This window comes from Monodelphis domestica, chromosome 7 (genome assembly GCF_027887165.1).
Source record: "Monodelphis domestica isolate mMonDom1 chromosome 7, mMonDom1.pri, whole genome shotgun sequence".
Taxonomy (NCBI): domain Eukaryota; kingdom Metazoa; phylum Chordata; class Mammalia; order Didelphimorphia; family Didelphidae; genus Monodelphis; species Monodelphis domestica.
Window position 1 is genome coordinate 144,606,001 of NC_077233.1, and position 18,227 is coordinate 144,624,227.

The 18,227-nt window shown below is 36.6% G+C and overlaps 1 protein-coding gene across 2 annotated transcripts in view; it reads right to left on the reverse strand.

Annotated features, from left to right (window-relative positions):
- Positions 1-18,227, reverse strand: part of RAB11FIP3 (RAB11 family interacting protein 3) — a 192,186-nt gene that overhangs the window by 59,217 nt on the left and 114,742 nt on the right. For both annotated transcript variants that reach the window (XM_001372719.5, XM_007499196.3), the window contains exon 4: positions 354-565. In XM_001372719.5, coding sequence (XP_001372756.3) covers positions 354-565 — 212 coding nt within the window. The remainder of the gene's footprint in view (positions 1-353; positions 566-18,227) is intronic.

An 18,227-nucleotide genomic window follows, 5' to 3' on the forward strand; every position in this document is an offset into this window, starting at 1 on the left:
CCAAAGTAGGTCTTTAATAAATGGCCGATTTATTTAATTCCTCTTATAGAGAAATTAATATTGAAAGGATCAGGAGAGTTGGGGCATAAATAAATAAATTAGTATTGATAAAAATGACTTGGCCACAAACTAAATTTGTATGGGCCCATTATTTGAATGTGAGATCTGTAAAGATGCTGTTACTTATTTGGATTCTTCACATTGAACAGTGAATTTGCTCTGACAACTTCCTTGACAAGTATATTTAATTAATGAGTCTATTGTTTTTTCAATAAGATTTTACTATTAATAGCAAATACTCAATGTAGGTTTTACTTTTTTAAATAAGGCATTTTTCAAACCCAAATACGTACTTGCCCGGTGTGAGGAGTAACGGTCCGTTCTCTGGTTCTTCTATGCCATCTGGGCATTCAGAGTGCCCAGCAGAATCAATAGCGCTATCTGTCTCTACTTCGTTGTGCATTTCGTGCTGTACCAGTGTGCTGGTATCTTCATCTGTGAAGGTCTCACATTCACTATAAGTACTCTCTGAACCCATGTAAGCGCTGTCTGTCACCTCATTTGCCTATTAAAGAATAACAAAAAATCCAAAATTACATAAATGAAACTATTTCATTCCATATATATTCCATATACATTCGAGAGTTATCTTCCAATATAATGAACTTCAATTTTCAAATTCTTTGTCCTAGCATTTAAAAATTCCATTTTTATATATTCAAAAATACAATTTTATCTTGCCATACTATGTATTTCAAAATAAATCATCATCAATATTTTATCTATACTCAAGGGAGCAGAGCATTGCTGAGTAGCTAGTCCAGACTATCAAATTCACAGTTTTGTCATTTTGAAAGGTGATTTTCAGGATACTGTGACTTAATTTATTTTCAGTTTACTGACTGACTCCTCCCAGGCACTCAATCATTTTCCAACTCGTATTATATTTCTATGTATATCTTACCACTTCTACTAAGTTGTAAGCTCTTTGAGTCCAGGCAGGTACTGTTGCTTTTTATCTTCATATTCCCAGTACAATGAATAAGTTTTTTAATTGAAATCAGTAAACTGTTTAGGGGCAATGTACCAGAGAAGGTTACTTCAGAGAAAGTATCTGTTATGTCAAAACAAACTACATCAATACTTTTTAAAATTACATAGTGAATTGTTTGAAGTGACAAAAAAACCAGTTGTTTTTAAATTGTATAGACACAAATTAAGTATACAAATATTCCCTAATCAATCTCTTTTTTGCTTGTAATAATTTTGGGATTTTTTTTCATTATTTGTAACATTCATTAGAAATAAAAAATGCATTCTATTTGCTCCCTAGTTTGTCTTGATTCATACAATTTCAGAATCACATCACCTCTTTTTAGGGCTCAGCGTTTGTAAATCAAAGTGTATTATAAAAATCTTTTTTAAATGAATTAACTTGGAAATTGGTATTTTTCCTGCTTAAAAGAAAAATGTTGACTTCTGGTCAAGATGGCGGCTTAGAGAAAGCTAAAGTTCAGATCTCTGGAAACCCTTCCCTACCGATCACAAACTATATGCTCCTAGGGCGCCGAAATTCAAAACGATCAACAGCATAGACCCTGGGAATCCTCCTCCTGGACCTGGATCTGGATAAAAAGGTACAGCCCCCCTCAAAAGCCAGAACCCGAGATCACTCGGACCTAAGGGGAAGGAGCTCCCAGTCCAAGGCTACAGAGGGAAACTTAGACCCGAGATTGTAACCCCCAGGACGGATCCTTCCATCCGAGTTCCAGTGAAAGTCACTGCCCTCATAGCTCTGGGAAGCCGCGGCCCCTCCCCCCTCAGAGAGCAGGGTCGTCTGAAACAACAGTAACCCTCAGGGCCAACAAGACAGCCTCACGGCCAGCTATTCTGAAGGCAACTTCCGGAAAGCAACCCGACCCAGTCGAGGGGGCACCCAAACAGCAGGGAAACAGAGAGAGCCTGGGGAGAGTGTAACCCCCTGGCCGGATCCTTCCATTCCAGTTCCAGTGAAAGTCACTGCCTTAAGGCATACTCAGTTCAACCCAGGGAAAGCTCATAGAACGGACAATCTGCCCAGGACTAAAACCTCTGAACACCAGACAGAGATAAGAAAAGCTAATCCTCCACATTCAGAGATGGCAAACTCCACAGAAGCACAGAAGCCCCCAAATTCCAAGAAAAACAAGAAGAAAGGGGCGACTTTGGACACATTCTATGGAGCAAAAATACAAAATACAGAGGAGATAGAATACGATACACAAGAAAATGCTCCGAAATCTTCCAAAGGAAATGGAAACTCTCCACAAACCCATGAAGAATTTGAATCAGAAATGACCAAAAAGATGGAAGCCTTCTGGGAGGAAAAGTGGGAAATAATGCAAAAGAAATTCACGCATCTACAAAACTGGTTTGACCAAACTGCAAAGGAAAACCAGGCTTTAAAGGTCAGACTCAGGCAACTGGAAGACAACGATCATGTAAAAGAGCAAGAATTAATAAAGCAAAGCCAAAATACCAAGAAATTAGAAGAGAACATAAAATATCTCACCGACAAGGTAACAGATCTGGAAAATAGAGGGAGAAGAGATAATTTAAGAATAATTGGACTTCCAGAAAAGCCAGAAATAAACACCAAACTCGACATCGTGATACAAGATATAATCAAAGAAAATTGCCCAGAGATTCTAGAACAAGGGGGTAATACAGCCACTGACAGAGCTCACAGAACACCTTCTACACTAAACCCCCAAAAGACAACTCCCAGGAATGTAATTGCCAAATTCCAAAGCTCTCAAACAAAAGAAAAAATCCTACAGGAAGCCAGAAAAAGACAATTTAGATATAAAGGAATGCCAATCAGGGTCACACAAGACCTTGCAAGTTCTACTCTGAATGATCGTAAGGCATGGAACATGATCTTCAGAAAGGCAAGAGAGCTGGGTCTTCAACCAAGAATTCTTCAACCAAGAATCAGCTACCCAGCAAAACTGACTATATACTTCCAAGGGAAAGTATGGGCATTCAACAAAATAGAAGATTTCCAACTTTTTGCAAAGAAAAGACCAGAGCTCTGTGGAAAGTTTGATACCGAAAAACAAAGAGCAAGGAATACTTGAAAAGGCAAATATTAAGGAAAGGGAAAAGGAGAAAAATGTTATCTTCTTCTTTTATTCAAACTCTCTTCTATAAGGACTACATTTATATCAATCTATGTATACTAATATGTGGGGAAAATGTAATGTATAAATAGGGGGTAAAGAAAGACCAAATAGAAAAATCTTTCTCACACAAAGATTCACATGGGAAGGGGAGGGGAAGAAAACTCCTATAAGAAGGAGAGGAAGAGAGGGTTTTTTACTTAAACCTTAATCTCAGGGAAATCAACTCTGAGAGAGAAAAACATCCAAATCCATTGGGATCTTGAATTCTATCTTACCCAACAAGGGTAGGGAGAAGGGAAAACCAAGGAGGGGAGGGGGGGAGGGAAAACAAAAAGGGAGGGAAAGAGAGGGGGAAGGGGGAAGGAACAAAAAGGGAGGGACTAAAAAGGGAAACATCAAGGTAGGGGACAAGGGGGACTGATTCAAAGTAAATCACTGGACTAAAAGATAGAACCGAAGAAGAAAAGGTTAGAATTAGGGAAGGCTATCAAAATGCCAGGGAGTCCACAAATGACAATCATAACTTTGAACGTGAATGGGATGAACTCACCCATAAAACATAGACGAATAGCAGAATGGATTAGAATCCAAAACCCTACCATATGTTGTCTTCAAGAAACACACATGAGGCGGGTTGACACCCACAAGGTCAGAATTAAAGGATGGAGTAAGACCTTCTGGGCCTCAACTGACAGAAAGAAGGCAGGAGTGGTAATCATGATATCTGATAAAGCCAAAGCAAAAATAAACTTGATCAAAAGGGACAGGGAAGGTAATTATATTTTGTTAAAAGGGACTTTAGACAATGAGGAAATATCATTAATCAACATGTATGCACCAAATAATATAGCACCCAAATTTCTAATGGAGAAACTATGAGAATTGAAGGAAGAAATAGACAGTAAAACCATATTAGTGGGAGACTTAAACCAACCATTATCAAATTTAGATAAATCAAATGAAAAAATAAATAAGAAAGAGGTAAAAGAAGTGAATGAAATCTTAGAAAAATTAGAATTAATAGACATATGGAGAAAAATAAATAGGGATAAAAAGGAATACACCTTCTTCTCAGCACCACATGGCACGTTCACAAAAATTGACCATACATTAGGTCACAGAAACATAGCACACAAATGCAGAAAAGCAGAAATAATAAATGCAGCCTTCTCAGATCACAAGGCAATAAAAATAATGATCAGTAATGGTACATGGAAAACCAAATCAAAAACTAATTGGAAATTAAACAATATGATACTCCAAAATCGTTTAGTTAGAGAAGAAATCACAGAAACAATAATTTTATCGAGGAAAATGACAATGGTGAGATGTCCTTTCAAACCTTTTGGGATGCAGCCAAAGCGGTAATCAGAGGTAAATTCATATCCCTGAATGCTTATATTAACAAACTAGGGAGAGCAGAGATCAATCAATTGGAAATGCAAATGAAAAGACTCAAAAGCCATCAAATCAAAACCCCCCAGCAGAAAAACAAACTAGAAATCCTAAAAATTAAGGGAGAAATTAATAAAATCGAAAAAATTGATAGAACTATTGATTTAATAAATAAGCCAAGAAGCTAGTACTTTGAAAAAACAAACAAAATAGACAAAGTACTGGTCAATCTAATTTAAAAAAGGAAGGAAGAAAAGCAAATTAACAGCATCAAAGATGAAAAGGGGAACAGCACCTCCAATGAGAAGGAAATTAAGGCAATCATTAGAAATTACTTTGCCCAATTATATGGCAATAAATACACCAATTTAGGTGATATGGATGAATATATACAAAAATACAAATTGCCTAGACTAACAGAAGAAGAAATAGAATTCTTAAATAATCCCATATCAGAAAATGAAATCCAACAAGCCATCAAAGAACTTCCTAAGAAAAAATCCCCAGGGCCTGATGGATTCACCAGTGAATTCTATCAAACATTCAGAGAACAGTTAATCCCAATACTATACAAACTATTTGACATAATAAGCAAAGAGGGAGTTCTACCAAACTCCTTTTACGACACAAACGTGGTACTGATTCCAAAACCAGGCAGGTCAAAAACAGAGAAAGAAAACTATAGACCAATCTCCTTAATGAACATAGATGCAAAAATCTTAAATAGGATACTAGCAAAAAGACTCCAGCAAGTCATCACAAGGGTTATTCACTATGATCAAGTGGGGTTTATACCAGGGATGGAGGGCTGGTTCAATATTAGGAAAACCATCCACATAATTGACCACATCAACAAGCAAACCAACAAGAACCACATGATTATCTCAATAGACGCAGAAAAAGCCTTTGATAAAATACAACACCCATTCCTATTAAAAACACTAGAAAGCATAGGAATAGAAGGGTCGTTCCTAAAAATAATAAACAGTATATATCTAAAACCATCAGCTAATATCATCTGCAATGGGGATAAACTAGACGCGTTCCCAATAAGATCAGGAGTGAAACAAGGATGCCCATTATCACCTCTACTATTTGACATTGTACTAGAAACACTAGCAGTAGCAATTAGAGAAGAAAAAGGAATTGAAGGCATCAAAATAGACAAGGAGGAGACCAAATTATCGCTCTTTGCAGATGACATGATGGTCTACTTAAAGAATCCTAGAAATTCAACCAAAAAGCTAATTGAAATAATCAACAACTTTAGCAAAGTTGCAGGATACAAAATAAACCCACATAAGTCATCAACATTTCTATATAATTCCAACACAGCTCAGCAGCAAGAACTAGAAAGAGAAATCCCATTCAAAATCACCTTAGACAAAATAAAATACCTAGGAATCTATCTGCTGAGACAAACACAGGAACTATATGAACACAACTACAAAACACTCTCCACACAACTAAAACTAGACTTGAGCAATTGGAAAAACATTAACTGCTCATGGATAGGATAAGCCAATATAATAAAAATGACCATCCTACCCAAACTTATTTATCTATTTAGTGCCATACCCATTGAACTACCAAAATACTTCTTCACTGATTTAGAAAAAACCATAACAAAATTCATTTGGAACAACAAAAGATCAAGGATATCCAGGGAAATAATGGAAAAAAAAACACATATGATGGGGGTCTTGCAGTCCCTGACCTTAAACTATATTACAAAGCAGCAGTCATCAAAACAATTAGGTACTGGCTGAGAAACAGAAAGGAAGATCAGTGTAATAGACCGGGGGAAAGTGACCTCAGCAAGACAGTATACGATAAACTCAAAGATCCCAGCTTTTGGGACAAAAATCCACTATTCGATAAAAACTGCTAGGAAAATTGGAAGACAGTGTGGGAGAGACTAGGAATACATCAACACCTCACACCCTACACCAAGATAAATTCAAAATGGGTGAGTGACTTAAACATAAAGAAGGAAACCATAAGTAAATTGGGTAAACACAGAATAGGATACATGTCAGACCTTTGGGAGGGGAAAGACTTTAAAACCAAGCAAGACATAGAAAGTATTACAAAATGTAAAATAAATAATTTTGACTACATCAAATTAAAAAGCTTTTGCACAAACAAAACCAATGTAACTAAAATCAGAAGGGAAACAACAAACTGGGAAAAAATCTTCATAGAAACCTCTGACAAAGGTTTAATTACTCAAATTTATAAAGAGCTAAATCAATTGTACAAAAAATCAAGCCATTTTCCAATTGATAAGTGGGCAAGGGACATGGATAGGCAGTTCTCAGATAAAGAAATCAAAACTATTAATAAGCACATGAAGAAGTGTTCTAAATCTCTTATAATCAGAGAGATGCAAATAAAAACAACTCTGAGGTATCACCTCACACCAAGCAGATTGGGTAACATGATAGCAAAGAAAAGTAATGAATGCTGGAGGGGATGTGGCGAAGTAGGGACATAAATTCATTGCTGGTGGAGTTGTGAACTGATCCAACCATTCATTCTGGAGGACAATTTGGAACTATGCCCAAAGGGAGACAAAAGAATATCTACCCTTTGACCCAGCCATAGCACTGCTGGGTCTGTACCCCAAAGAGATAATGGACACAAAGACTTGTACAAAAATATTCATAGCTGCGCTCTTTGTGGTGGCCAAAAATTGGAAAATGAGAGGATGCCCATCAATTGGGGAATGGCTGAACAAACTGTGGTATATGTTGGTGATGGAATACTATTGTGCTAAAAGGAATAATAAAGTGGAGGAATTCCATGGAGACTGGAACAACCTCCAGGAATTGATGCAGAGTGAGAGGAGCAGAACCAGGAGAACATTGTACACAGAGACTAATACACTGTGGTATAATCGAATCTAATGGAGTTCTCCATTAGTGGTGGTGTAATGTCCCTGAACAATTTGCAGGGATCTAGGAGAAAAAAACACCATTCATAAGCAGAGGATAAACTGTGGGAGTAGAAACACGGAGGAAAAGCAACCGCCTGAATACAGTCTAGTCCATTCTCCACTCACCTGTTGATTTGATTTTTCTTAAGTGAAAGTGTGAGCACATCACAGCAACCCATTCAATAAAAATCACTCCAGTTACTTCCTATTACCTCCAGAATCAAATATAAAATCCTCTGTTTGGCTTTTAAAGGCCTTCAAAACCTAAATCCTTCCTACTTTTCCAGTCTTCTCACATGTAACTTGCCATCATGTTCTCTACAACTCAGTGACTCCAATCTTCTTACTATTCCTTGAACATGACACTCCCTTTCCAGATTGAGCATTTGCACTGGCTGTTCCCCATGCCTGGAATCCTCTTTCCTCATCTCTATCTCCTGCCTTCCCTGACTTTCTTCAATCCTCAGGTAATTCTCACCTTTTAGAAGAAGCTTTTCCCTGTACTTCTTATTTTTAGGTGCCTTCCCTCTGAAATTACCCCCAATTTACCATGCATATGTCTTGTTTATACATAGTTTCTTGCCTATTATCTCCCCCATTAAACTGAGATCCTAGAGCATGGCCAGTTTTTTGCCCTTCTTTGTATCTCTATCTTTTAGCATAGAGCCTGTCACATAGCTGGCACTTAAATTGCTAACTGACAGTAACTTATAGTCTTGCAGAGTTGTCTAAGAGCACTAAGAAATTAAATGATTTGTCTGTGGTCTAGCACATGGAGGTCAAAAGAAATGATACAAGGACACTCTAAAGGTTTCTCTGCAGAACTTTGGTATTGATTGTGAGACATGGGAGACACATGGTGTGCCCACATCAAAGAAGAGTGCTTTATGAACAAAGCAGAATTGCAGTAGCTCAAAAGAAATATAATATGCACAAATTTAGAGACATCTCCATATCAAAAGTTCACATGGGTTATTTATGCCTACCCTGTGGTAGAGTTTTCTGAGCTCATATTGATTTGATCAGTCACAGCCAAACACACTGTACACTGACCCCAACACTGTACACTGACCCTCATTTTGGACTTCTTTTGAGTATGAAGGAAAATAGCCAACCAATAGCTAGTATGCATCAAAGGTAGGCATTGAACCAAGGCCTCTTTGACTCTAAAGCAAGCCCTGTACCCATGATGGTGAACCTATGGCATATGTGTCAAAGATGACATACAGAGACCTCTCAGTGGGCACCCATAGACCCCTGGCTTAGACCCAAATGCAGGGGTTAGACATTCTAGCCTCTTTCCACTGTTGTAAGGACTAAGTGAGAATGGTTCAGCTGAGTAAGGAGGCTGGGGTGTGGCTGTTCCCCTCTGCCCCACCCTACCCCACCCCCAAGCTCTGGGTTGCTAAACAGAGGCAGTGGGCAAGCCCTATGCACCTATCACCCTGCAAAAGGTAAAAAGTACTTTTAATCTTTGTGGACACCCTTACTGGGTGAATACAACAGGTCCAGGCCCTTCAGATTGCACTGACCCTAATTAAAATAATCCCCTGAGCAAATCTAGGGCTGAGCCTCATTCACCAAGCCCTATGCTAATCAGGTCCTCCCTAATCCTTCAAAGGAGGATGGAGAAATCACATACCCAGCCCAAAAAGGAGGAATCAGCTAACACCTCAATAGGAGGGTCTCCATCAAGCCATCCTATCCACTCCCACCACAATAAAACTGGAAGGCCAGAATATATGGACTCATGTCTCTTGCATTAAACCTTTATCCCTGCCAGAAAGAGGTGGCCATCTTCTCCTGGGTTTGGGGAAAGCAAAGAAAAACCTGGCCCCTAGGTTTGTGGTCTTGGTACCTCTAGGGCCTACCAAGTCAAGTGCCTGAGAGGTTTCCAGGAAATTCACTCTGGCTTTAGCGATTGCCTTTCACTTTTACTAAGTATCCCCAGGCCCACCAGGATAAGTGCTTTGCAAAGGGCTGAGTCACTGATCCTTTTCCTTTTAATATGACTCATGCACTGTGTAGAAATGGCATTGGGAACCCTGTCACCTCCAGGAAGGGAATGACAATGTATTCCTCTAATAGGATATATTGGTATCCATAGCAGCCACGCCCATGAATGAAGTCAGGGGATGGGACATGCAGTTAGGGGCGTGGTGTGGCACACAATGGGGGGCGGGCACTGGTACCCAGTGGGAGGGGAGGTTGGGGGAGATTCCTAAAAAGTTCCAAAAGGTTGCCCATCATTGCCTCTACCATGATGCCTCTTAATATTTATCATATAAATGTTCAAGCAAAGGAGGCAGCTGGGCCCCTAGAACTTTGGGGATAACAGTATTCCCTAAACTACCATATCTGCTTCCAGCCCAGCCCCCACAACCATCACTGAGGAGAGAAATCATGCTTCAAAGGGAGCCCATATTTCCTCTCACTACCAGCTACGACTGCTGACCAACTGTCACCAAGAGGCAGATAGGCATATGAAGCCCAAGAATGGCAGCACTTCTAAAACCACCAGTCCTGCTTCCTTCACTGTCTTCATATAGGGAAGCAATTCCTGCAGAGGAGCCAGCCATTCCCACCAACTGCCAACCAAATGACCCACACAAGACAGGCAAATGAGTTTGGCTAAAGTGTCAAGGAACCTTAAGAGAGAGATGGAAGGCAGAGTCACTAGACAGATCATACCACTGTACCACCTTGGCCATCACCTCTTCTCAGATCCTGAATCCAAGAGCCTTTAGAATAGCAATGTTTCTAGTGTGGTGCCTATAGTCCTCCTTGGAAGCAACTTCTATCAAAATGCAGTATGGCAACTGCTCCTACAGATGCTACAACCATATCTATTGACAACTTAGAAAGTTACTGCCACCAAAAGTCCATGCCATTGTCAAATGATTCTACACCAAAAATTGATGTGATTCTGTCAGGCATAATCTGTTTCGCCATTCTACCCTGAGGACCATAGAGCCTTTCCATCTGAGTCATGGCTGAAACTTTCCATACATATTACCTCCTCCATTAGAAAAGGAATCCTTGGAGAACAGGAACTGTCTTCTATTTGTTTCCCCAGCACTTAGTATTGTGCTTTAGACACAGTAAGCACTTAATAAATGCTTTATTCATTCATTTATAACCTTGCTGGAAATCTCTACAGTAAAGACAACATTTATTCAAGTATCATGTCTTATACTTGTTTTCATATACTCTACTTAGCAACCTGAGAAAAGCTTAGCAACATAGAAACAAGTATTTGTTGAGTTAAGAAGTTAATTTTTTAAAAATTTAAAACATTGTGCTGGGTATTCTGAAGGAAGCAGAAGATTAAATCAGCCTCTTTCCTAAAGGTAATTAAGATAGAATTGGGGGAAACAATGTAAAACACACATAAGCACACTATGCACAAGAAATATTTTGTTTAAATTTATCTTTTTGTAAATATTATCTTTCAAAATATTATAGCTGCTCTAATATCTGTGGTACTAAAAGCTAGTTCATTAATTTAAATGATTGGATTGTAAAATCCCTAAGATCTGGATTGTGCTTTATCTATCTGTATGTTCCTAAAAGCTATAACAGTGCCTTAAAGTTATTAAGAGCTTCATCAGTATTGAATAGATTTGAATAAATTGAATGAAGAAATAAGAATAGTTCATATTTTTAAGATTTATAAAATTATTTGGTAACAATCTTATGAAGTAGTTCAAGAATTATTAATCCTGTTTTCTAGATGAACAAATTCAGTTTCCAAGGTATAAAATGATGTGCCCAGTTATACAGCAAGTAAGTTTCAGAACCTGGGCTTGAATTTGGAGTCCAAAATTGATGGGGGGTTTTTAATCAGGCTCTGCTACTGATCAACCATGCAAGTATTGTAATTACCTGCAAACTCTAAAAAAAAAAAAAGAACCATATAAAAGCCAGAGATTTGGGGTATACACAAATAAGAAATAACATAGTACAACAGAAAAATAATTATCTCAGAAACTGTGCTGCTGACTTGCAGGATAGTCTTAGTCAAGTTATTCTCTTCCCTGGCCTTCAAATTTCTTATTTATCATACATATGGATTATTTGACCTCTAAGGTTCCTTTCAGCCCTAACATTCTGTGATTACAAACAGAATCCATAAAATGACTTTTAAAAGTTAAACAAGTTGGGAACATCAAAACAATAGTTAATAGTATAACGGGTAGATCCCTAGTGTTGAAATTCTTTTAAAGTGAATTTAAATCAATGGAGATAGAGCTACATTGGATACAACTTTTTCTTTTTTCCCTCTATTTAGTTTTTTTGCACTCCTTTTCAAATATCTCATCAAAGTACTTTAGTTCCGTAGTAGGAAAGCTTGATGACAAAGTATTTGCTTGTATCACTTTCTGGCTACTCCTAACCAGTACTGTCCTGTTCCTGTCTAAAAGTACAATCAGTACTTGGCCTTTACCACCCACCTACAAAACTGAAAACTAAAAAATAACCATTATACAAGGCATACTTTGCTTGCAACCCAATCTTTAGTTTAATCAAGATAGGAATGTAGGTTAGGAAAAGTAATCAATATTTTATGGCTTGGAGGTCTATTAGGATTAAAAAATATGTAAGTAATGACACATGTATAACCTAGTAGAACTGCTTGTCGGATTTCGGAGGAGGGAGGAAAGAGCAGGAGGTTGAGGGGAGGGACATGAATCATGTAACCATGGAAAAATAATCTAAATTAAAAAAGGAAAAAAATATGTAAGTATAAAAATAAGAATGTAAAAAATATAGTTTGCTAAAAATATTTGTTGCAGTATACAATGTGTGGAATGTACATATACACATTATACATATTTATAAAAACATCTATTTTGAGTCTTATGTCATGAAAATGATTATCATTTTTTAGAGTTTAAGGAACCTCAAAAGTCATTTAGTTTAATCTACACCTAAAGAATAAATTCTCTCTACAACCTTCCTATTGTATCCATAAGTCTCTACCTATAGAGCTTCAGACTAGGAATTAACCATTTGATGATGGTGTAACTTCCATTGCTGGACAATTTTTATTATTAGGAAGTTTTCCTTATATTGTGCTGAAATTTGCTTCCCTCTAACTTCCTCCAGATTCTGCCTTCTGGATGGATCCAAACATCATTCATCTAATTCCTCTTCCACAGGACCACTTTCCATATACTTGAATTCAGAAAGATTTCCCCAAAGTCTTTGTTTCTTCAAGCTAAACACTCCTAGTTTTTGTTGTTGTTGTTTTCAGTTGAGCTTCATTCATATGACAATGTTTCATATGTCTTTAACATCTTGGTCCCTTACTGTTTTTCTAACAGGTGTACTTAGAACTGAACCTAATAGTCCAGATATGATTCAGTTACAACTCCAGAAAACTACCAAAAGCTATTACATTCCTTGTTCTGAATACTGTACTTCTGTTAATATAACCCAGGAGCATAAATCAGAATCCTTTGTCTTTTTTGTACATAGTTGTTTACATGTTTTCTCCCTAAGAACTGTGAACTCTTTGAGAGCAGGAATTGTCTTTGGCTTTACCTGTATCTCTAGAATTTAGTAAAGTGCCTAATACACAAGAAGAACTTAATATTTATTCATTGACTGATACAGCCTAAAAGCATATTAGGTTTTTTGGGGTCACTTCATCATACTCTTGGACTCATAATAACAAGAGCAGCTTTCTGACCATACTTCTCCCCTAACCTGTACTTAAGATAATTTTTCTAACTCAACTACAGAACTTTACATTTTATCTTCATTATTTTTCACCTTATTAGGTAAGGTTCTACCTATCTAGATTTTTTATCTCAATTCTAGCATTCAGTGAAATTACATTGACCTTTTGCCATTCATATTATGTTATTCATATTAAATGAGCAAGAAATATATGACCTCATTCAAATCTCTTGATTCAAAAAAACCAAAAATATTGAACAAAACAAGGTCAGAGACAAAACTGAGTAGCACACCACTATAAATCTCCTTTCCAGGAAGACATTGTTTCAAAAAACAACATTCTCAGAAAATCATATTGTTTTTATTCTACCCAATTAATATCAAAGCCATATCCATCTTGTCTATCATGGGTGATTCTATTAAATACCTTGCTAAAAATCTAAATATGTTTTGTGGCCTTTTAACTAGAGATTCCTCTCCTAGGCATAAACCCTGAAGTAAAAGATTGAAAGATCCCATATTCATCAAAATATTTAAAGCAGCATTTGAAAACAGCAAAGAACTGTGAGATGGCCACTGACTGGGGAAAGGGCTAAATAATTTGTAGTATATGAATGTATAAGAGGAATAGAATATTAGTACCTTTTGTGAAATTATGAATAAGATGAATACCAAGAAGCAGGAGAAGACATAACAATAGATGCAAAGTGAAATAAGAAGAATCAGGAAAATAATACATACAATAACAACAATGGAAATTTAAAAGAATAATGACCAAAAAAAACCATGAAACTGAATATTGTATTATTCTAATGACCTGGTATGATCCTAAAGAAGATATGAAAAAATGTACCACTTATGAGAAAGAATGCTTTCCACATCCAAAGAAAGAACTATGGGAGTAGAAATGCAGAAGAAAAAGATGTGATTAATCATATGGTATATGATTGGGGTTGATGACTTTGAATGATTACTCTAATGCAAATATTAATGATATGGAAATAGGTTTTGAACAATGATACATGTAAATAAAACCCAGTGGAATTGCTCATAGGCTCTGGGAGGGGAGAGGAAGAAGGGGAAGGAAAGAACATGAATCATGTAACCATGGAAAAATATTCGAAATTAATCAATAAAAAAATTAAAAATTAAAAAGAAAAGAAAAGAAAAAAATGTACCTCATTTTCTTCTTTGAATTGATGGGGGGACTATGGATATACTGCACTGCATAAACTACAAGATACAATTGATTTTGCCTTTGTTGAACTGCTTTTCCCAACCTCTTTCTTTCTTTGTTATTTTTTGTTAAAGGGGTTGGTTTTTTACTATGGGAGAAAGAAAGGACATATTTAGGAAGTAAAGATGATATAAAAAGAAAAGCAATATAAATTTTAAAGTAAAGTCTAAGCACATTATAGTTATTTCATTTCCATGATTTTCCTGTCTAGTAGCCCAAAGCCCTCTATTTTTTTAAAAAAAGAAGTAAATATGGAATTAGTTTTTAAACTCCATAGATAGGAATTACCTAGATATTATATTTTAAAGAAGTAAACTGGCATAATGGGAAATACACTAATTAGAAGAAATTTATGTTTTGGATCTAGCTTTAGCTTCATGGACTTGAGTAAACTTATCTCCTGTTCTTACTTTCCTCATCTGTAAAATGATGGGGTGGCCCAGATGATCCTTAAGATTCCTTTTAGCTCTAACATTCTGTAATTTTTAAAATCTATTTTAGGAGAACTACTTAGCTCTGCTAAAGCCCATTTGGGACACTCTCTTTTTATCTTCAGGGAGAGCAATGAAATTTCCTTTCTAGGTAGGCACCTGTACACTTGAGTGTGTGTGTGTGGGGGGGGACAGGGGGTTGGGGGAAAATGTCCAATGTAAAAAAAATCATTAAGAGAGCAATAGCTTATTAAATTGCAAATTTTAAGCATATTCTAGTTATGTTGCTATTGTCCTCCTCTCTGTTTCCAAGTTCAATCTTTCTCATAAACAAAGGCAACCAAGCAAGTACCATATTTATGAATCAACTTTTGGAATCTGTCAGCTACTACTCTAATACTCAAATTTTTAAGGAAAATGTTTGGGCTTTCAAAGTTTTTAAAAATTGACTTTTTAACCACATTATTTAATTATTTTAAATGGAAATATGGAAATATGTAAAACTAACATGTTAGATTTTCAATACAAATAGTCTTGCCTTTTCAGAAAGTATTATGAGTCTTATATTATTTTTTCTTCACCTGTTTTCTCTATTTCCCAAGCCTGACTCCTTAAGGGAATGAAAACAATTCATTCACATTGGAAAGGAATAGGTGAAGGGAAAGATAAACTATAAAACAATAGCCAAGCAATTGAGCAAATTCTGGAATAGCTCTATGCCAGAAGCCAGCGACATCTATGATACTAATAGCTAGGAAGGTAGGAGTTCATATGAGAAAAGAAAATGTTACCATAAAAAAAAGTGGACTTTGGTTTTCAGAAAAATTTGGTACTTGCCAAGATGATGAACTGAATGACAAACTGCAGAGCTCACACACACACTCTAGCAAAACCCTTAAGTTAATATCAAACTAAATAAAGATCATAAAAATCAATAACAAACTATAAGATTTTTTTCTCTAATCCAGAACCATACAAAAAGTCAGCCAGAAGACTGAAAGCAACAGAAAAGTGGTTCCTCTCCCCTAAAGCTAGTGACAGTACAGGGACCAGGAGACAAGGACCAGGAGTCAAGTGGACCAGGAGACAGACTCAAATACCTGCAAAGTTATGAATCAGTAAGAGCAGAATGCTCCACAAAACAATGCCCAGAGTAATCAGAAAGCCCAGTGCTACTGTAGCATTCAGAACAGGACAGTCGAGGCCCAGAGATTATGAAATCTTTAAATACTCTGCCTTGAGATATAATAGAGGGTCTTGGAAATCCAGGCCAGGAGTCCAATCCAAAGAGCTGAATGCCAACACAAGGCCTTTGGAGAAAGATCACTATCCAAAAGGACAGCAGGGGCTGAATATAGCCTGGGAATGAAACCCCAATTCAAAATATAAAGCTGGAGATAAACCTAATTCAAAGGAAACACTTACCAGTATAAAAAATGCAAATCTAGAGAGCTCCTCCAAAAAAGTGAGAATAACTCTGTAACAACTGCAAGTAGGCACACAAAGAGGCAAAAAAATGAATTTTCTACAAGAATTATATGCATATCTAAAAGAAATAAAGAGATAAAAAACTAAAATTAAAACTCTTGAGGAAAGAAGTAGGAGAATAAGAACTTTAGAAGAGAAAGTGGTAAAATTTATCCACTAAACAGAATACCAGAAAACTAGAATGGATCAAATAGATATCATGATTCCTTGAAAGAGAAAGAAATATTAGAACAAGATCAAAAGATTGAAAAATACAACACAAATGTAAGAGCTGATATCAAAAACAACTAATCTGGAAAACAGGTGAAGGAAAAATAATGTAAGACTCATAATACTTTCTGAAAATAATTTTCTTAAAAAGCAATACTAAATTTCAATAAATCAAAATAGCCCATATAAATTAGAACCAAACAGTAATATAAAAGTAGAAATGAATTCACTGATCATCACCTGAAAGGCTCTCCAAGAGGAAAAGAAATGTCATGGCTAAAATCTACAACTCCCAGGTTGGAGAAAAATTACTGCAAACATGCAGAAAGAAAAAGGACAAGTACCAAAGATCTATAGATAGGATCAAAGACCTGGCAGCTTCTATTATAGCAGAAAGATCTTGCAACACAATATTTGAAAGGCAAAAAGATAGGCTTACAACAACCAGGAATAACAAATTGTGCAAAACTTAGAATAATGGGGGGGGGGGTGAGAGGGGAATGGAATAGAAGATTTTCTAATAAAAAGACCAAACTGAATAGGAACTTGGAAACACAAAATTCCAGAGAATGAAAGGAAAATTTATTTGAGCAACTGTGAGCTGTTTGATGATGCAATGTTAACATTTCAATAGAAATGTTCCCCTGTCAACCTTAATGTCTTCAAAGGATATTAAGGGATATAAATAAGAAAATTTGGTGATGAGGATGAATTAATTATACTTTGTATGTTTAAAGAGGAGAAAGGGAAGGGAAAAAGGATGAAGACTATGAGGGCTGGTCTTGAAGCAGTTTGAGTTCTGAAGATAGCTCTATTCCTAAGATCCTAGAGCTTGGAGTCCTGGAATTTCTCTATTGATGTCTGAGAGAAAATAATGGTGTTGGTGGTAGTAGTTTGATTGTTCTGCCACATGTTGCCTCCCTGAAGGTACCTTGCTGCTTCCTGGCTTGTCTGTCCTATGCACACAGTTGGTAAGAATGGCTGACTCCTTCTCCGTAGGAGATAATGGCTACAAGGGCTGGGCTTGAAGCACATGATCTGATAAGTACTACAGCATCCAGGGCTCCTATTGGTGTCAGCTGGTCAGTGGTTGCTACTGCTGATGACAGAGAGATTGGTGGCCTGGAGCCAGGAAATGATTCAATAGGGTTTTCTACAAGGTAAGCATCCCTCTGCCAATTGTGATCTATCCCAGTCAGGATAAAGGGCAGAAATGTTCACATTACTACATATATACATGTATATGTATTTTGTATGTATATAAATAAAATCCTAAAGGGGAAAAAGGGACTATTTTTCTTTTATGATGATATTTTATTTTATCAATTACATGTAAAAAATAAGTTTTCTATAGGTATGTGATCCAAATTGTCTCCCTCTTTCCCATCCTTCCCCCTTCCCAGAGCTGGCAAACAATTCAATCTGGGTTACACATGTCTATACAAGCCAATGTGATAAAATTGACACTACTTAAATTAACACATATTTCCATTTTGGTCATTGTAAGATAATAATCATATAAAATAAAAACCCAAATAAACCAAAGTGAAAAATCATATGCCTTGATTTGCATTCAGACTCACAGTTCTTTTTCTAGAAGAGACTAGCATTTTTCATAAGACCTTCAGAACTGTCTTGGCTCATTGCATTGCTGAGAGTAGTTAGCTTTCACAGTTGAT